Raw genomic sequence first — 21566 nt, forward strand, 5'->3', positions numbered from 1 at the left:
CATAATAAACTTTTTAGTATAATAAACTTTTACATAATAAGTTTGTAAGAAAAATATCCTCTTCCATATACAGGTAATATATAAAAAGTAATTATGCCCCCATCTTGTAAGATATTAAGGCCAGACACAGTGACTCATACCTGTAATTCTAGCACTTTGGGAGGCCAACGTGGGAGGATCACTTGAGGCCAGGAGTTTGAGACCAGCCTGGACAACACAGCAAGACCCCATCTCTAAATAATAATAATAATTATAAGTGTTTTAAAAGATTGGTATTTGAGTTTAAAAAGAGGAGAGGAAAGAGAAAATGGATGTTGTATTCTTGGTTCTATATTATATAGCAGAACTTTTTCAGTAAGTATTCATAAACTTGGAAATTGCAGTTATATAAAGATCCATTCTGAAATTTATTGCAAAATAGATTTAACAGTTCTTAAAACTGTAAGGAGGGAATAGGAGGAATCAGGTGATTCAGTCATGGACTTCCCATCTCTAGAACTCAGAAAAATCATCATCCAGTTTTCATGTTTAAACATCTTTGTTACTTTTTGCTATAGCCTGTTTTGTTGTTTTCAGTTCTCATTATTAGGACTTTTTTTCTTATATTAAACCAAATGACTATTTGTGTACCATAATAACATCTTTTTTCCCTGTGTTTACAGAGTACAGATGGTATTTACATGTTCTATTCTTGTATAGCCAAATCATCATTTTATAAGATAATTCAGAATTTCAAAGCATTCTTTTAGGCTTCCATGTGTGGAATGTTTGAATGTATGTATGCATTTATCTGTTATTTTATCGTCACCCTGATCATTTTCAGATTCAATTTTTATTATAGAGGGTTCTTCCCATTTCATAGTCTATTAGCATAAACTTTTCTAACTAAAAACAAAATAGTAAGATCATTTCTTAGAGTTTTTAAGGTAAATAAATCAAGGTGCATGCAAATTACTTTTTCTAACAGTAATTTTAAAAGATCTGTCAGAGCGGACTGGGGCAAGGAAAATGAAAGGATTTCTTAAACATAAAAAGAATTATTTTACAGTATTATGGAGAAATTTCTCAGCTTTAATTTATATGATGGTAAATGTCAATAGATGTAACCCAGCCGGGTGCGGTGGCTCACGCCTGTAATCCCAGCACTTTGGGAGGCTGAGGCAGGTGAATCATGAGGTCAGGAGTTCGAGACCAACCTGACCAACATGGTAGAACCCTGTCTCTACTAAAAATACAAAGATTAGCCAGGCGTGGTAGCACACGCCTATAATCCCAGCCACTCAGGAGGCTGAGGCAGGAGAATCGCTTGAACCTGAAAGGCGGAGGTTGCAGTGAGCTGAGATCAGGCGACTGCACTTCAACCTGTGTGACAGAGTGAGACTCTGTCTCAAAAAAAAAAAAAAAGCTCTTTGGAGTATTCCATTTTTAAGGTATAAAAGGGTCCTGAGACCATAACATTTGAGGACCATAGGCATGAGGGCTTCTTTACTTGCTAAAAAAAATTAGCCAAAAACTCCAACAAACAGAAACATTAACTAATGGCATTGTTTTTCATTCTAAACAGCCTATATAAACCATTTTTAATGAAAACAGCATTTACTACCTTTATCACTTACATTTTTTAATTTCAAATAAAAATTAATATTCTTTGAAATTATATTACTTTTTAAATTGTAATTTAAAGAAAAAACAATTTATTAAGCAAGTTTTCATTTTATCAGAAATGACATTCATCAAAATCAGTATTAGGATAAAAGAAGAACCTAAGTTTCTTGAGAGCCCATTTTGAATGCCTGACTCCTTCACACACATTACCTCATTTGATGTCTACTACCTGTGCAGCAGGAAACATCCTCACTTTGCATGCATGAAAGTGAAAACCTTAGGAAGGCTAAAAGCAGCTTGTTCAAGGTTACAGAGCTGGTAAACCACAGAATTAGAATTCCAAGGTAGGTTTTCTGACATCACTCGAGACCAGTACTCTTCACAGTTACACAGCAGGGCCTCTGTCATCATGTCATTGTCAGGTTCCATGTGTTACTGAGGTTTAATATTAGTTTATAAAATGAGCAGGTTACATGATTCCATCAAAATCACTTTCTCTAGAATGAGATAAAAAGAAGCAGAGGTCAGGCGCTGTGGCTCATGCCTGTAATCCCAACACTCTGGGACGCCAAGGCGGGCAGATAGCTTGACCCAACCCAGGAGTTCAAGACCAGCCTGAGCAACATGGTGAAACCCTGTCTCTACAAGAAATTTTTTTTTTTTGAGACTGAGTTTTGCTTTTGTTACCCAGGCTGGAGTGCAATGTCTCGGTATCGGTTCACTGCAACCTCCGCCTCCTGGGTTCAAGCAATTCTCCTACCTCAGCCTCCCGAGTAGCTGGGACTACAGGCGTGCGCCACCATGCCCAGCTAATTTTTGTATTTTTAGTAGAGACAGGGTTTCACCATGTTGACCAGGATGGTCTCGATCTCTTGACCTGGTGATCCACCTGCCTCGGCCTCCCAAAGTGCTGGGATTAAAGACATGAGCCACCGCACCTGGCCTAAGAAATTTTTTTAAAGTAGCCAGCCATGGTGGCGCACACCTGTAGTCCCAGCTACTTGTGAGTCTGAGGTAGGCGGATCGCTCGAGTAGAGGAGGTCAAGGCTGCAGTGAGCCGTGATTACACCACTGCACTCCTGCCTGAGTGATAGAGCAAGACCCTGTCTCAAAAACAATAAAGAGAACCTGATAAACCTAACTGGAATTCCTACTTGGAACTTGAATACAAAACAAAACCATTATCATTGTAACAATGTGAAAAAGAAAAATATTTTTTTCAAAGGTTTCCCATTTCATCATCTTATTTTTAAATAGAAACATTGTATATTTGCTTATTTTAAATCTTGAGTACCTGAACATAGTAGTAATATTTCTGCCCTCTGGTAAACAATCCATTTTCCATTTGGTTGCTTCTTTAAAAAGTAGCTAGCTTAGAAGCATATGATCAATCAAAATGTGTTACGTGCCTGCTTCAGAAAGAAACTCATTGACTTCCCAAGGACTCTGGCAGTTGTGCTGAGTGCTCGGTTGTTCCTCGGGTGCCACTTGTTAACATTCCTGTGTGCTCTGTTGGTCTAGGTGGCAGAGGAGCTGGGGCATTGCCCACCGCTGTAGCCAGTTGCATAGTTTAGGCCGCTTAGCACAGCAGAATTTGGAAACACTTAAAAAAGCAAAAGGTAAACATTTTCCACTTTCTTTTAAAATATCACTTAGCTACTATGTACATCTATAAATTTTAATGGAAAACCAAGTAACTTTATCACAGCTGAACTTTTAAATCTGTTCTTTGAATAAAGCAGTGGCATAAAGTTAACCTTTAAGCTTCTACTGAATTTAATCCTGAGTTTATATACTAAATTTAATTATTTGCACAATGCTGAAAGAATGAAGCTCCTTGACCATGACCAAAGGTTTTGTGTTTTATCATCAGGGTGTACAGTCATATTTACAGACCGTTCCGGCATGAGTGCAGTGGGCCATGTGATGCTAGGAACTATGGATGTCCATCATCACTGGACAAAGGTAAGAAAGGGCCTTAAAATTAAAAACTCCTTATCACTCATATACTTTCATTTCCAACAATGCTATAATGTCAGTGAACTAAAAAAAAAATGTTTTTAATCATAGCGTCAGCTGTTTTCAGATTAGATGCTTAAGTATCATGTACTTAAAATACTTAAGAGGAAAGACTGATTTTTAAGGCAGTTTTTATCTGGTAATGTTGCCTTCTTTTCTGAAGCACAGCCTGAAAGCTTATATTCTGTTGTTTTGTTTTACTTGTTCTTAACAGATTTATTGAGGTATAACTGGCATTTAGTAAACTGCACATGTTTCTTATGTGTTATTTGGTAGGTTTTGACATATATGTATGCCCATGAAGACATTATTAAAGTTAAGATAGCAAATGTATCCAACACCTGGGCATATATGTGAGCATATGGCCCTTTGTAAGCTCTCCCTCCCATCCCACCACCCCCATCTCCAAGCAACCACTGGTGTGTTTTCTGTCACTATGGATTAGTTTTGGAGTTTTACGTAAGTGGAATCATAGGGCATGCAAACTTTTGCGTCTGGTTTCTTTCACTCACTTATTTTGAGATTCATCCATGCTGTTGCATGTATTGGGAGTTTATTCCTTTTTATTACTATGTACTATTTTATTGTATAAATATACTACAGTTTGTTTATTCATTCACCTATTGATGGATATAGGGTTGTATCACTTTGGGACTATTATAAATAAAGCTGCTATGAACATTTGTGTACAAATATGTGGACATATATTTCCTTTCTCTTGGGTTAATACCTAGAATAGAATGGCTGAATCATATGGTATTTTAACTTTTTAAAAAACTGCCAACGCTTACTATGGTCATCTTTTTAATTTTAGTCAGTCTAATGCAAATTAAACCTACGATGAGATTGTGGTACAATCTCATTGTACAATCTCATTGTGGTACAATCTCATTGTAAGTTTAATTTGCATTTCTCTAATAATAAATAATAGTGAACGTCTTTGCATGTGCTTATTTGCCATCCACCTACCTTCTTTAGTGAAGTGTCTGTTCAAATCTAATCTTTATTTGGTAGAAAATATTAGCAAACCACATATCTGACAAAGACATTGTATCTAGAATATATTTTAAAACTCTCAAATTTCAGCAGGAAAAAAAAAAAACCAATCCAACTAAAAAAGGGCAATGTAAAACTCTCAAAATTTAACAGTTAAAAATCCAACCAAAAAGGACAACTAAAAAAACCAATCCAACCAAAAAAAGTGACATGAAAAGACATGTCACCAAAGAGAATGTACACATGACATGTAAGCACATAAAAACATTTATTAGCCAGGCACAGTGGCTTACGCCTGTAATCCCACCATCTTTGGAGGCCGAGGCAGGTAAATCAAGAGGTCAGGAGATTGAGACCATCCTGACCAACATGGTGAAACCCTGTCTCTACTAAAATAAAAAATAAAAAAAAGCCAGTGTGGTGGTGCACGCCTGTAGTCCCAGCTACTCAAGAGGCTGAGGCAGAATCACTTGAACCTAGGAGGCGGAGGTTGCCGTGAGCCGAGACCGCGCCATTGCACTCCAGCCTGGGTAACAAGAGCGAAACTCCGTCTCAAAAAAAAAAGAGGCTGAGGCAGGGGATTCACTTGAATCCAGGAAGCAGAGGTTGCAGTGAGCCAACGTCGCGCCACTGCACTCCAGCCTAGCCACAGAGCAAGACTCCATCCCAAAAAAAAAAAAACAAAACATATTTATCATTAGCCATTAGGGAAATGCAATTTAAAACTATAGTGCATTATCACTACACACTTATCAGGATGGCTAAAATGAAAAATAGTTGGCATGCTGGTGAGAATGCAGAAAAATATGGGTCACTCATACATTGCTGATGGGAATATAAAGTGGTACAGGCATTCTGAAAAAAAGACTATAATGGTTTCTTACAAAACCAAATGTGACCCAGCAGTTTCCCTTGGGCATTTACAGCAGAGAAATGAAAAATTATGTTCACACAAACACCTGTACATGAATGTTCATGGTAGCCAAAAACTAGGAAAAAAACGAACGTCGTTCAGTGTGTGAATAGCTGAACAAACTGGTACATCCATTCCATAGGATCCTACTCAGCAGTGAAAAGGAATGAGCTATTGATACGTGCAGCAACTGGATGGACCTCAAGGGCATTGCAGTGAGTGAAGAAGTCTCAAAAAGTTACAAACTGTATGATTCTATTTACATAACATCCTTGGAATAATAAAATCATAGAAAAGAACAGATTAGTGGCTGCCAGGAGGTAGAGAGCAGGGGAGCAGAGGTGTCGGTGCTATAAAAGGGATCCCTGTAATGGAACTCATGTGTGTTTTGACTGTGGCAGTGTCACAGTCAAAATTATATATTATATATACATATAATACAGTGAATACACATGTGAAAATTAAATACACACACAAATGCATGCAAGTAAAACTGATGAACTCTGAGTAAAATTAGTGAATTCTATCAATGTCAATTTCCTGGTTGTGGTATTATACCAATAATTGTATAAGATGTACTGTTGAGAGAAAGGTATATGAATCTACAATTATCTCAAAAAGTTTTTAAAATGTAGTTACCATATGTACATGAGTAAAACCCATAGAGAGAAAAATTGAAAAATAGGGAGTAAAATTATTTTCCACAAGATGTTAAAAGTAGATTATAAATAATTTGTAGAATTTTTACATAGCTATTGCGTTTATTATAGCAGAGGTTTTAATGCCTTCCAACTCTTCTAAAAGGCCCTGGCTTTTAATAGAAAATCTTAAGTCCTTAGTGGTCCTCCCCTGATCCAGCCTCTACATCCTCCCTCAGCCCTTCTCTTTTCACTCACTTGCAGCAGGTCACATGCCAGCCAAACCAAACTCCTTATTGTTTCCAAACATGGCTGTTCCTTTCTTGGTTCCATATTTGCACATGCTCTTTTTTCTTCCCCTAAAACATCCCCCACATTCATGCGCCATTTCTAAATCCTACTTACTGTTTAAGATTGGTCTAATTAGACTCCCTTAGAAACCTTTGCCTAAACCTCCTCTGTATCCACTTACCCTCATGTGGTATTTAGTATGCTAAATTTGGATTTTTGTGTCCTTGTACCCCAACTGTGAGTCCCAGCCAAACAGGGACAAACTCTTATATTCTGTACACTTCAAGTGCCCAGCTCAGTGCTTACATACATGGTAGGTGCACAGTCATGTTTATTGCATTTAGTTGCTTTAAAGTAAATTTTCAAGGAATACACTGAGTTGAAATACATACACTTTATTTCTAAAACCTTTATTATACCATTTAATAATTCTAAACCAATTTAAGATTCTTATCTAAATATTTAAATATTAGTGCTTAGGAATAAGACTTACATTATTTGGAGCATATTGTTATTTTTTTGGAACCTCACAAATTCCCATCTAAAAATCCCAAAGATTTACAGTGGCTTCAGTGAACATACATGTGCATGTGTCTTTATAGTAGAACGATTTATAGTTCTTTGGGCATATACCCAGTAATGGGATTGCTGGGTCAAATGGAATTTCTATTTCTAGATCCTTGAGAAATCGCCTGACTGTCTTCCACAATGGTTGAACTAATTTACACTCCCACCAACTGTCTAAGAGTGTTCCTATTTCTCCACATCCTCTCCAGCATCTGTTGTCTCCAGATTTTTTAATGATCACCATTCTAACTGGCATGAGATGATATCTCAGTGTGGTTTTGATTTACATTTCACCTAAAACAAATAATTTTTAAAAAAAAAAGATTTACAGTGGCTTGTTTTGAATATTAATATTTCCAGCATTACATTGTCTTTTTTTTTAAATCTCTTACTTGAACTTTCCTTCTGTGAAAGTAATTTTCTTGTTAAAATGTCTTAATGCCATTTATTGGAATTCTAAAATCAAATTATTATGGTAACATAAAATTAATTATTTATTTCCTTTTTTTTAATACTGTAGCTTTTTGAAAGATTGCCAAGTTACTTTGACCTTCAGAGGAAGCTGATGCTTTTAGAAGACCAAATAAGCTATCTTTTAGGTGGCATACAAGTTGTTTATATTGAAGAATTACAACCAGTATTGACACTTGAAGAATATTACTCTCTTCTTGATGTGTTTTATAATAGACTGTTGAAAAATAGAATACTTTTTCACCCTCGAAGTTTGCGTGGTTTACAAATGATCCTTAACAGGTAAATATCTAAGATAGAAGGATTATTCGATTCCTTCCCTTAGGTGGGTTGTGTGTGCAAATGCATTAAATTGTTTTGTATTTTGATGTGTAGTTCATAGGAATTAAAAGAATGCCACTACTTGTGTTAGCAACCCTCTTCTACATACTAGAAATACCAGCATGGGAGGACTGAAGGATTTAATGTCTAGAACATTATTTGAATATATTGCTGAACAGATTTACTGGGCAAAGTCAATCCAGTGGAAAACATTGTAAGATTAAACTAATATTAAATTGGTAGCCAACATTTGTGGTGTATACGCTGTTTGCCGAGAACTATGCTGGGTATTTACATGCATTCTGTCTTTAACTCTCACAACCTCACTGTGCAGCAGGTCACCCCTGGCATGTGATAGATAAGAAAGATCAGAGGGCTTGCAAGCATGTCACAATCCTGAAGAAGTGTGTCTTCGGGGGCAGCAAAGCTTTAATCAGTGTTTGCTATACTTTCGAAGTGACTTTTCTTGATGATTTTTGTTTTAAATTTTCCCAAAGACTAATAAAAATTCTCCCTGGTTGGGGAGAGGAGAGGGTCAACGGTTTTTCCTTTAATGTATATTTTATTGCAGTGACAGATATGCTCCAAGCTTGCATGAACTCGGGCATTTTAATATTCCAACACTCTGCGATCCAGCAAATCTCCAGTGGTTTATTCTCACCAAAGCTCAGCAGGCAAGAGAGAACATGAAAAGAAAGGAAGAGTAAGTACTGCCAGTCCTCTGTAAAGTCACTTCATTCAGTCTAACTGACAGATATTTGGAACTCATAAATATGGGACTTGGAAACTGTGTAAAGCTTAGGAAATTGACTAATTTGTAGATATTCCATATTTACATATTCCCTACCTGCAAGAGATTACATGTTTTATAAGTATAATAACGTAAATTATGTTACCACCATGGACCTCAGTTTGAGAAGGACAGCTTCTTAATATAAAAGTCAATTCAGGAACAGAATGAAAAATAAGAATATCAGCAAGGAATTTTCCAGATGGAAAAGACTGGCAACAAGGAAAAATACTGATTATTACTTCATTAACAGCAATCTTTATTGTTTAAATTTTTTTTAACTATTGATATAAAAAGAACTTTATCGGGCTGGGTGCGGTGGCTCACGCCTGTAATCCCAGCACTTTGGGAGGCTGAGGCGGGTGGATCATGAGGTCAAGAGATCGAGACCATCCTGGTCAATATGGTGAAACCCCATCTCTACTAAAAATACAAAAAATTAGCTGGGCATGGTGGCGCGTGCCTGTAATCCCAGCTACTCAGGAGGCTGAGGCAGGAGAATTGCCTGAACCCAGAAGGTGGAGGTTGCGGTGAGCCGAAATCGCACCATTGCACTCCAGCCTGGATAACAAGAGTGAAACTCCGTCTCAAAAAAAAAACAGAACTTTATCTGTATCTTAATTAAGTTGAGAAGAAACCCTAAAGTAAAAAATCATCTTAGGCCAGGTGCAGTGGCTCACGCCTGTAATCCCAGCACTTCAGGAGGCCGAGATAGGCAGATCACTTGAAGTCAGGAGTTTGAGATCAACCTGGCTAACATGGTGAAACCCCATCTCTACTAAAAATACAAAAATTATCCAGGTGTTGTGGCAGTCACCTGTAGCCCCAGCTACTCAGGAGGCTGAGGCAGGAGAATGACTTGAACCCAGGAGGCGGAGGTTGCAGTGAGCAGAGATCACGCCACTGCACTCTAGCCTGGACGACAGAGCGAGACTCAGTCTCAAAAAAAGAAAAAAAAAGGCCAGGCGCAGTGGCTCATGCCTGTAATCCTAGCACTTTGGGAAGCCAAGGTGGGTGGATTGCCTGAGCACAGGAGTTTGAGGCCAGCCTTGGCAGCACAGTGAAACCCTGTCTCTAAAATACAAAAAAAAAAATTACCCAGGCTGGCAGCATGCGCCTATAGTCCCAGCTACTTGGGAGACTGAGGCAGGAGAATTGCTAGAACCCAGGAGGTGGGGAGGTTGCAGTGAGCCAAGATCACGCCACTACACTCCAGCCTAGGCGAAAGAGTTAGACTCCGTCTCTTAAAAAATAAATAATAAATAATAACTAAACCTTTTAACTATTGATATAAAGAAAACTTTATCTGCATTTTAGTTATGTTGAGAAGAAAACTTAAAGTTAAAAAGCATTTTAGGCCGAGCACAGTGGCTCAAGCCTGTAATCTCAGCACTTTGGGAGGCTGAGATGAGAGAATCACTTGAGCCCAAGAGTTCAAGACCAGGCTAGGCAACATGGTGAAACCCTGGGCAATATGATGCGGAAAAAAAAAATTAGCCAGGCATGGTGGCACATGCCTGTATCCCAGCTAGGTAGGAGGATTGATTGAGCCCAGGTGGTCAAGGCTGCAGTGAGCTGTGATCGCACCCCTGCACTCAAGCCTGGGTGACATAATAAAATCCTGTCTCAAAAAAATACATGTATCATTTTAGTTCCTAAGCAGTGTTGTTTTTATGTTGTTTGTATCTTTGAAGGAGTGCTATTATAGCGAACAGTTTACTATTTTGTAGGTGGTAAGATATTGCTTGATAATATTTTATGTATCACCTGTGAAGAAATGAGGTCATTTACTTAGCCAGCATTTACTATGACTGTTATGTACCCAAAGCTGAGATCAGTGCCATTGATAGAAAGACTCAGACATGGTCTCTGCCTCCTGGAATTATTTCTAGTAGGAAATGTGAGTGATGTAAATTTGTCAGTGGTCGCTGGAGCACAGTCGAGTGGGAAGAGCTAAAGCTGACACCCTGGGAGCACAGGGGACAAGGGAAGGCAATAGCAGGGAACAGGATGGAAGCTGGAGAGGATGCCATTGCACGTGTCCATGGAGGGACGTTTCAAGGAGAGAAGAGGACAGGGTTATGGGACCAGGATGGAAGCTGGAGAGGATGCCATTGCACATGTCCATGGAGGGATGTTTCAAGGAGAGAAGAGGACAGGGTTATGGGACCAGGTTTTTTAGCACAGTGCTGGTGAAAGCAGTTCTTCTGCCTTACTGTTTATGTGAGGCTCAGTTTCCATAAAGTGCTCATTTAAAAAGCCAGGAATTTTAAATATAGAGAGAGGCTGGGTGCGGTGGCTCACACCTGTAATCCCAGCACTTTGGGAGGCCGAGGCAGGAGGATCACTTGAGGTCAGGAGTTTGAGACCAGCCTGGCCAACATGCAAAACCCTGTCTCCACTAAAAATACAAAACTTAGCTGAGCGTGCTGGCACACACCTGTAATCCCAGATACTCAGGAGGCTGAGGCAGGAGAAACACTTGAACTCAGCAGGCGGAGGTTGCAATGAGCCGAGATCAAGCCACTGCACTCCAACCTGGGCAACAGAGTGAGACTCCATCTCTGAAAAATAAATAAGTAAGGAGAGAGAAGAGATGGCAACTAACCGTGAAAGCCCTCCTTTTAGCACGAGACAGTGGGATAATTTTATGTATAAAATAAATGAAGGAGCAGCATCCCTTTTTTTTCCTTATGGAACTGATGACAACTCAGTAGGCCGGATCCTATCACACCTACCTCTTGATTGGTTGTTAAGTATTTGTTCCTGCTATTTCTTTTCTAAATTTTACATCTGCTTTAACCCTCAAGGCAATTCTAGCCAACTGTTCATCATTAAGACTGATTATTTTGTTTGCTGTAACCTATCGGCTGCTTTTCCTCTTTTTCTCTATGGCCATTTTATAGCTTTGGAGTAATGCTATTAGACTGAGAAAGGAAAGTGAAAAGAAATAAAATTCAAATAGGTCAATTTCTGAATGTTCCATCCTGTCAGTTGCTCAGGCGAATATAAACCCATGAGTCATCTTGATTCATCTCCCATCTCACTCCCGACCCCAGTCCACCTTTCAGAGCACACCTGGAAAAAAACTCACCGCTGCTTTCCTTTCCTGCCGTACCTGGTCTGAGCCTCCATCATTTTTTGATGGCCCCTTGTCTGGTCTTCAGGCTTCCACACTCAGCACCTCCTCGACCCGAAGTGGACTGTTCTCAGAGCGGAAGTGGGAAGCTAGTTGGAGCTGCCACTCCTCTGCCTGGTGCCCACAAGGCCCTCTGCCCACTCCCCTGCTTCTCTCAGCTCAGCTACTGGGACTCTCCTCTCACTCATTCTGCTCCATCGTTTTTACCCTCCTCGAGCACTCTGGGTGTGTATCCACTCCTGGGCCTGTGTGCTTTCCCCCAGCCTGGGGCTCTCCTTCCTCAGAAATGTCAGCTTCCTCAGGCCCTGCTCACATTCCACCTTCTCTGGCCACACAACTCGCAGCATGGAGCCCCTACCCTCTGCTGTACTTTCCTCTCCACCTCAGCTGGCGTGCCTTTCTCTGTCCACCTCGGCAAATTTGCTGTTTCCTCCTTAATGTATTCTCTCTCTCTTTCCCGCCCAACAGAAGGTAAACCCGCTGAGGGCAGAATTCAGTCTATTTTGTGCCCTCCAGTGCCAGGCCCAGCTGGGTTGGGTGCCTGGCACACAGGGGGTCCTTCAGGAAATACCCTTTGACCTTTCACTTGCTTCCTTAGCCTCTTTCTGGCTCTGGGCCCCAGAGTCCTCATCCCTATATTTAGTGCCCAAGAAGAGGAAGCACTTGTTGCTGGTCCCAGCCTTCCTTCCTGCTCAGTCATCACCGTGGTGCCCCTGACTCTGGGCCCAGGAGCCTCTCCTCTGCTTTGGAGTCTCCCCTTCCTTCCTTTACTCTGCTGTCCCTGCCCTAGTAAGACACCTTCATTATATTTGCAGGGTAGTGATGAAGACTAACTTCTTTCCTTTGATGAAGCATGTTCCTAGAGAGTAGTTTTCAGATACTTTTTAACTTATAAGGTGGATTCTTAAGTTTCAGTTCATTAAAAAAATGGCAAAAACTACAATTACTTTTGCATCAGCCTGATAAGATTAAAGCTCTCAGCTGTTCTAGTTCAAGAGAAAAGGAACTAGAGGCCACCCACACTCACAGGGCCCTCGGAGTAGCTCTGCAGGACCCTCAGCTTGCTGAACAGTTAAAAAAAGAGAAAAAAACCCACACTCTTCTAAGCTAGTATGTACAACCCACATGCCCATCCCAAGACTGACTGTATGACTTGTAGCTCCTATCTCTTAGCATTGCCTGGCTGGCATGTGGACAGTGTTTGCTGCCTGTGGAACCCCTAGTCCTTTGGAGGCTGGTGATAAGCTAGTTCATAGTTTTTCTGTAGGGTAGTAATAACCCAGGGTAACCTGTGCCTGAGAATCAACCACCTTTCTCTAGCAGGGACACTTCTTTATGTTTTTATAGTAACCCACTCAGATGTTTCCTTTTACTCTATATCATATATTTCAAATTTTAAAATCACTTCGATAAGTTGGAAACAATCAAAATGTACAGTAATAAAAGAATGTTTAAGTAGTTCCGATACTTGCATGTAGTAGAAACAGTGACTAAAGACCAGGCATGGTGGCTCACACCTATAATCCCAGCACTTTGGGAGACTGAGGCAGGAGGATCACTTGAGCCCTGGAGTTGAAGATCAGCCTGGGCAATATGTTGAGACCTCATCTCTACAAAAAAGTTAAAAATTAGCTGGGTATGGTGGTGTGCACCTGTAGTTTCAGCTACTTGGGAAGCTGAGGCAGGAGGTTTGCTTAAGCCTGGGTGGTCAAGACTCCAGTGAACCATGGTCATGCCCCTGTACTCCAGCCAGAGCAACAGCAAGACCCTACCTCAAGGCCAGGTGCAGTGACTCACACCTGTAATCCCAGAACTTTAGGAGGCTGAGGTGGGTGGATCACCTGAGGTCAGGAGTTTGAGACCAGCTTGGCCAACATGGTGAAACCCCATCTTTATTAAAAATACACAAATTAGCCTGGCATGGTGGCGGGCGCCTGTAGTCACAGCTACTCAGGAGGCTGAGGTAGGAGAATTGCTTGGATCCAGGAGGCGGAAGAGGAGCAGAGATCATGCCACTGCACTCCAGCCTGGACAACAGAGTGAGACTGTCTCAAAAAGAAAAACAAAAAACAACCATTTAAAAAATGTTCATTTATTCATTCAACTAATATTTAATGAGTACTTACATGCCTGCCAAGCACCGTAAAAAGTCACTAGTGCTGATACAGGCAAACAGGACAAATACCCTTGTGGAACTCACATTCTGATGTTAAAGGTAGAATCGTTAAACTTAGTGTTTTAAAAAATATATATTAGAAAATAGACTGGGTGCAGTGGCTCACACCTGTAATCTTAGTACTCTGGGAGGCTGAGGTAGTTGAGGCCAGGAGGTCAAGACCAGCCGGGGCAACAGGGGAACCCTGTCTCTACAGACAAGTTTAAAATTAGCTAAGTATGTTGGTCTGCATCTGCGGTCCCAGCTACTCAGGAGGCTGAGGTGAGAGCTTCGCTTGAGCCTAGGAGGTCAAGGCTGCAATGACTTCACTCCAACCTGGGCAACAGAGTAAGACCATATCTGTAAAAATAATATAAATAAGTAATAAATACATTTTTAAAATATAACTGGAGAGAGATCCAAGATGGCTGACCACTAGCAGCTCGGGATTGTAGCTCCCAGTGGAAGTGCAGAGAACGAGAGGACGCCACACTTTCAGAAGAATTTTTGTTGCTCACGGACCAGGAGATTCCCAGTGGAGGAGCCCCATGGGTCGCCAGCACGACTCTTGTGGCCGGCACGGCGGTTTTGCTGGCGCCTCAGTGCAGCAGTTCTTGGTGCAGACTGAGTGGGACTGGGTCCCCTTTTGGCCAATTCCCGGGCAGGGAAGCACCATCAATCTTAACACCACTGTTTTGGCCGGCGCAGTGGATTGCTCAGATTTCGGCACTGGGAATCAACAGGTTGGACGTCCACTCAGAAAGCTAATTTGAAAGTCCGAAATCACAAAGACGACAGGTGGATGAATTTACAATGATGGGAGGAAGCCAGCATAGAGGGGCTGAGACTACCCAAAATCAGAATGCCTCTCCCTCTACAGGGGATCACAGTTCCTCATCAGCAACGGAACAAGCCCTGATGGAGAACGAGTGCGTTCCATTAACAGAAGTAGGCTTCAGAAGGTGGATGATAAGAAACTTCTGTGAATTAAAAGAACTTGTTCTAACCCAATGCGAAGAAACTAAGAACTTTGAAAAAAGGTTTGACGAAATGCTAATGCGAATAAACAATTTGGAGAGGAATATAGGTGAATTAATGGAACTGAGAAACACAACACGAGAACTTCGCAAAGTATGCACAAGTTTTAACAGTCGAATTGATCAAGCAGAAGAAAGGATATCAGAGTTCGAAGACCAACTTAATGAAATAAAACGAGAAGTCAAGATTAGAGAAAAAAGGATAAAAAAGAATGAGCAAAGTCTCCAAGAAATACGGGACTATGTGAAAATACCTAATCTACGTTTGGTAGGTGTACCTGAATGTGACGAAGAGAATGAATCCAAGTTGGAAAATACTCTTCAGGAGATTATTTAGGAAAACTTTCCCAGCCTAGTAAGACAGGACAATATTCAACTCCAGGTAATACAGAGAACACCACAAAGATATTCCTCAAGAAGACCAACCCCAAGGCACATAATCGTCAGATTTATTAGAGTTGAAATGAAGGAGAAAATACTAAGAGCAGCCAGAGAGAAAGGTCAGGTTACCCACAAAGGGTAGCCTATCAGACTTACAGCAAATCTCTCAGCAGAAACCCTACAAGCCAGAAAAGAGTGGGGGCCAATATTCAATATCCTTTTTTTTTTTTTTTTTTTTTTGAGACGGAGTTTCACTCTTGTTACCCAGGCTGGAGTGCAATGGCACGATCTCGGCTCACTGCAACCTCTGCCTCCTGGGTTCAGGCAATTCTCCTGCCTCAGCCTCCTGGGTAGCCGGGATTACAGGCATGCGCCACCATGCCCAGCTAATTTTTTGTATTAGTAGAGACGGGGTTTCACCATGTTGACCAGGATGGTCTCGATCTCTTGACCTCATGATCCACCCGCCTCGGCCTCCCAAAGTGCTGAGATTACAGGCTTGAGCCACCGCGCCCGGCCAAAGAAAGTGACCTTTTTTTTTTTTTTGAGACGGAGTTTCGCTCTTGTTACCCAGGCTGGAGTGCAATGGTGCAATCTCGGCTCACCACAACCTCCGCCTCCTGGGTTCAGGCAATTCTCCTACCTCAGCCTCCTGAGTAGCTGGGATTACAGGTACGCGCCACCATGCCCAGCTAATTTTTTGTATTTTTAGTAGAGACGGGGTTTCACCTTGTTGACCAGGATGGTCTCGATCTCTTGACCTCGTGATCCACCCGCCTCGGCCTCCCAAAGTGCTGGGATTACAGGCGTGAGCCACCGCGCCCGGCTCAACATCCTTAAAGAAAAGAACTTTCAACCCAGAATTTCATATCCAGCCAAACTGAGCTTCCAAAAGCGAAGGAAAAATAAAATTTTTTGCAAACAAACAAGTACTTAGAGATTTCACCATCACCAGGCCTGCTTTGCAGAATCTTCTGAAAGAAGCACTATACATATAAAGGAGCAACCAGTATCAGCCTTTCCAAAAATATATCCAGCTAGCATCAAATGGCAGTATTAAACTCCTATATATTATTAACTGGATAAAAAGCCAAAACCCATCGGTATGCCGTATCCAGACCCATCTCACATGCAACGATACACAAAGACTCAAAACAAAGGGACAGAGGAAGATTTACTAACCAAATGGAGAGCAAACATAAATAAATAAATAAAAAGCAGGAGTTGCAATTCTCACCTCTGATAAAATAGACTTTAAAGCAACAAAGATCAAAAGAGGCAAAGGAGGACATTACATAGTGGTAAAAGGATCAATGCAACAAGAAGAGCTAACAATCCTATATATACACGTACCCAATACAGGAGCACCCAGATACATAAGACAAGTTCTTAATGACTTATAAAGAGAGTTAGCCTCCCACACAATAATAGTGGGAGACTGTAACATCACATTGTCAATATTAGACTGATCAATGAGATAGAAAATTAACAAGGATATCCAGGACTTGAACTCAGACCCGGAACAAGTAAACTTAAAAAACATTTATAGAACTCTCCACTTCAAATACACAAAACACACATTCTTATCAGTACCATAGCACACCTATTCCAAAAGTGACTACATAATTGGAAGTAAATCACTCCTCAATAATTGCATAGCATTTCATAGGTTTCAATGAAATATTGGTTGGCTGCTTGTTTGTTATTTTCTTCCCTTATTCCTTCCTGTCTCCATTGTTAAGCACAATTATTGGCATAAAAGAGGTTTTCAATTCCCATTTTTAGACTGCATTCTAGCCTGGGCAATAAAGCAATACTCCCGTTCTCTCTCCCTCTTTCTCTTCCTTTTTCTTCCTCTTCTTCATTCTTTTTTTTTCTTTCTCTCTTTCTTTCTTCAAAAAAAAAAAGATTTTGAGCTACAGATAAAAAAATAAATAAAATAAAATATAACTTTTGTTAAGAGAAAGGAGGTTTATTTCCCCCTAGGAAATGTGTGGCCTATTTTTTAACATTGGAAGAAAACTTCTCACCAACAGAACAGAAGTTCTGTTCTGGTTCCAGGCCTGTTCCACAATCCCTGTACTCACACAGACACCCACGTTACAGTGTTTCTCTTGTGTGTTCTCAGCCTGTCTCTTCTCTCTCTCTCAAGTATTAATATAATAAAGCAAAAAAATTATAAGGAAAATCAAAAAATAATTTTTAAAAGTATTTTAAATATTTCCTAAACTGGGCACAGTGGTTCACGCCTGTAATCCCAGCACTTTTTGGGGGCCAAGGTGGGCGGATCACCTGAGGTCAGGAGTTGAAGACCAGCATGGCCAACATGGCGAAACCCCATCCCTACTAAAAATACAAAAATATCTGGCATGGTGGTGCATGCATGTAATGCCAGCTACTTGGGAGGCTGAGGCAGGAGACTCACTTGAACCTGGGAGACAGAGGTTGCAGTGAGCCAAGATCCAGCACTCCAGCCTGGGTGACAGAGTGCGACTGTGTCTCAGAAAAAAAAAAAAAAAATTTTTTAATCTCCTGCAGACTGCAGAGGCACCCAAGGATGAGGAGAGGCTGGTACACGTTATTTTCCTGTTGAGAGGACAGCCCTGGGGAACCTTACCAAGGGCTGCCTTCTCAGGACTAGATGCTTCTCTAAGATTGTACCCCAGAAGAACTGATGGATTCTCCTGATATAAAGCTTGTGACCCATGAGTCTGGGAAACCCGGGGATGAGACTGTAGGCTTCTCCTGAAAGGAATGAGAATGAGAGTCTTGCCCAGATTTTAAAGATGTACTGTTAGAGAACTATGTAGCAACATGGTCACACTGCAAGGCTTTTCATTTCTAAGCCTAGTTGTTAGTATCTCTTTTCTTGACAAGTGAAAAATCCCTTTACAGAAAAAGTTACTCATCCCCTTCTATTGATAGAAGTTTGAGTTATTCCTGTCTAATCCTGGAGAGATGAGAAGCAGACCCAGCTGGAGCATTTTCAGAACCGTCAGCCCTGACTGCTGTCTGTCTGTCTTAAATCTCTAAGCAGCACTGCGTAGGGGAGTAATCTTACAAAAAAAGCAAACAGCACTTGAGAAGTGATCAGGGTATTGTTAGAGAAAGCGATTCAGTATTATAGGCCAGGATAACTAACTGCTATGACCATTTCTGTTTTTTACTGTCTAGTTCATGGAAATTTTATAGTACCTAATTTTCTATGCAGAGTTTAAGAGTGATTAAATATAAGCTATTTGGACATCTTAAACCAATGAAGTATTTAAAATAGACTGGTTCAGGGACATGACCATGGCAGTTTTGCTTGACTCACTTTGTTAAATGGACTTGCTGAGTAACTCATGTGTTGGTCTAGATATAGCACATTGAATTCACTTACCAAAGCACCATATCCCTAGGCACTTGCCACCTGTGGGAGAAAGTATTTGAGAAACTGAGTTCTGTCTAGAGTTGTATACTTTGTAGACCTGAACTGAAGCCCCTGATGGAATAAGAGAGTTGTAACCTCAGGCAGAGGGGAGGGAAGAAAGAGACAGGGGGCTGGTGAGATAGGAGAGTCAGAGTGAAGAGAACCTGTCCTCCTCAGGTCCTGGTTTGCTGTGAGCCTGCTGTTTATCTGGGAAATCTTTAGATGGCATTACTGCCCAAGGGTAAAACTTCAGGTGGCTCCTAAAGCTAGAGGTTTTATATTCTTCGTTTTCTGCTTTCTTCGGTCACTAACAGCTTCTAGGTAAGGCAATATAAGAGCTTTTTAAATTTTATGTTATTTTTAGCCCTTTACTGCTAAAAAGATTAACAAATACTTTTAGAGATCCACGTGGCAGTAACTCAAAAGATTTAATGCATGATGATTTTCGACATGCCTTCCAAATGTTTAATGTGGCCTTTGTGGGTGGCATTTTCAGTGTTGTGAGTGCAGTTATAGCCCCAGTATGTAAGACTATATTTACATTGTGTGTTAATTTATTTGGTTATAGCTTATGGCAATATTTTTATTCTCTATATAATAGGTTAAAGGTTATTGAAAATGAATTGATACAGGAGTCAACAAAGAAATTTTCTCTGGAGAAGTTATATAAAGAGCCCAGCATTTCTAGTATACAAATGGTGGATTGTTGTAAGAGACTTCTAGAACAATCACTGCCTTACCTACATGGGATGCACCTCTGCGTTTCACATTTTTACTCTGTTATGCAAGACGGAGACCTTTGTATTCCTTGGAATTGGAAGAATGGAGAAGCCATTAAGTAACACAGAAATCTGTTTTATTTTTTTAAGAGATAAGAAAGGAACTTAAATTAAAAATATTTAAATCCACAATTTGATATAACAGTATTATTTACATATTATAAGAACAAAGTTTCTAACTGCTGCTTTAAAAGTAGACTTTTAAAATAAAATAATTTCTGCTAGGAAATGTATTTTAAAAAAGGTTTTATAAGCCAGACTTGGTGGCTCATGCCTGTGGTCCCCAACTACTTAGGGAGGCTAAGATAGGAGGATCACTTGAGCCCATGATGCCAAGGCTACGGTGAGCCACTGCCCGCCAGCCTGAGCGACAGAGCAAGACCCTGTCTCAAAAAATAATAATAATAATTTTAAATAAATCAAAATATTTTATATTCCAGTCTTACAATGTTGATTGGCGAGGCTAGATAAAAAGATGCTAGAACGAAATAGCATATTTTTAGTGATAGGTAAATGAAAGATTCTACAATAGTCATATATTTTTATATGAATGAATGTTGAGTTGGGGCTGGACAGGTATATGTGTGTAAATATAAACAGGTCTCATAGAGTATAACTCCGAAATAATAGAACTCATGTCTACAATTCAACATGCATCTGTATAGTTACATCTCATGTAAATACACACATATATATTTTGCAGCCAGTAATTGACAGTTAATGTCCAAAACAGGTGATTGATAGGTAGCAAAAAGTAGACAACCACAAATTTTGCCAAGAGAAAGACTAGAAGGACTAAAAGCAGTTGAATATATGGTACTGACATTGTCATAAGCAGTCTGATAACCAGTTTATTAAAACATCTTCAGTGACGGAGAGTTTAATTTTAAACCTGTAATTTCTCCTATCCATTAAAATATTTCAACTGTTGGTAGTATGAAATCAACAGGAAATGTTTTTAAATCATTTAATGAGGTGACTCATTTGTTTCATGGCCAACACCATCCAGGAAAATTCTTGCTTGTTTCCCAAAGAGCTCTAGGAAATAGAATCAAGTGTAAAATGGTTCATACCATTCAGGATTTCTTGTCACCCTTCTCAGCCACGATCTTACTGTTCTTACTGATGTTTGAAACCCTTTCATCAGCCCCGGCATGGTTAAAGCCCCTCAGAGTCACCTTCCATTCATAGCAATGCAATTTAACCCCAAGTGGTTGATGGTGACTCTGGCATGGTCGAGAGACCTGATCTCTGGATTCAGTGTTTCTAGCTCAGATTTACCCTACGATTCCTTTGGGCAATATCTTTAACCAATCCAAAACCTCTTCAGATCATTTCGGAAGAGGACAAGGTGAATCCTGGTTTGGAACACCATTTTTGGGCTCTTGCTGCTGAATGAATCAGAAAGGAATTTTTTCTAAAGAGCATTAGAAAGTAAAGGAGATGTTAAAATCAGTTCTTGAAGTATGTTTTATATTTATCTAAAACACTGATTATTTTAAAAGTTTACATTCAAATGTGTATTCAAAAGAAGCACTGATTTGTAATTATTATAGTTTGTGCGTATCATCCCTTTTAACCGTGCGTAACAACTATACTTCAATTTTGTTTTCTAGTGTAACAAATGTCTCCTGTAAAGATTTTCCAGAGCCAAATAATGATAGTGAAAAATTCCTTAAATGTTATGTAAGAAAATGTATTGGAAAATTAGGTTTGTATTATAGCATTTCTAAAATATAGTAATATAGAATCCTCAGTAATATGTTTTGAATTGGATTTTGTCTCAGAACTAATTGTTACATAATAAATAATACCTACATCAACCAGATAACTTTTGTCTGTTACCCAACTATTAGTAGTTTTAGAAGTATTCCAGTGTAACAGGAAATTAGAAGAAATTGGTACTTGTATATGCCTACTTGACTTCCTCTCCCACTCTAACGTGAAAGAGAAAATTCTGTCCCCCACTGAAAGCTGGCACAGGAGCAGACCCCTCTCACTGTTTCTACAAAGCCTCAGGTGAGAAGTGGTCTCCAAAGGGACCTGAGCTCC

The 21566-nt window shown here is 40.1% G+C and overlaps 1 protein-coding gene across 6 annotated transcripts in view; it reads left to right on the forward strand.

The window, feature by feature from the left end:
• TCAIM (T cell activation inhibitor, mitochondrial) overlaps window positions 1-21345 on the forward strand; it is a 69877-nt gene extending 48532 nt beyond the window's left edge. For all 6 annotated transcript variants that reach the window (XM_064366979.1, XM_012470719.2, XM_012470725.3 and 3 more), the window contains 5 exons: window positions 3127-3224; window positions 3479-3570; window positions 7550-7782; window positions 8393-8524; window positions 19337-21345. In XM_064366979.1, the coding sequence (XP_064223049.1) occupies window positions 3127-3224; window positions 3479-3570; window positions 7550-7782; window positions 8393-8524; window positions 19337-19577 (796 nt within the window). In that variant the 3' untranslated portion in view covers window positions 19578-21345. The remainder of the gene's footprint in view (window positions 1-3126; window positions 3225-3478; window positions 3571-7549; window positions 7783-8392; window positions 8525-19336) is intronic.
• Window positions 21346-21566: the final 221 nt, after the last annotated feature.

The sequence above is a fragment of the Aotus nancymaae genome, unplaced genomic scaffold (genome assembly GCF_030222135.1).
Source record: "Aotus nancymaae isolate 86718 unplaced genomic scaffold, 86718_ANA_hifiasm-v0.15.2.pri h1tg000067l, whole genome shotgun sequence".
In the NCBI taxonomy this organism is placed as follows: Eukaryota; Metazoa; Chordata; class Mammalia; order Primates; family Aotidae; genus Aotus; species Aotus nancymaae.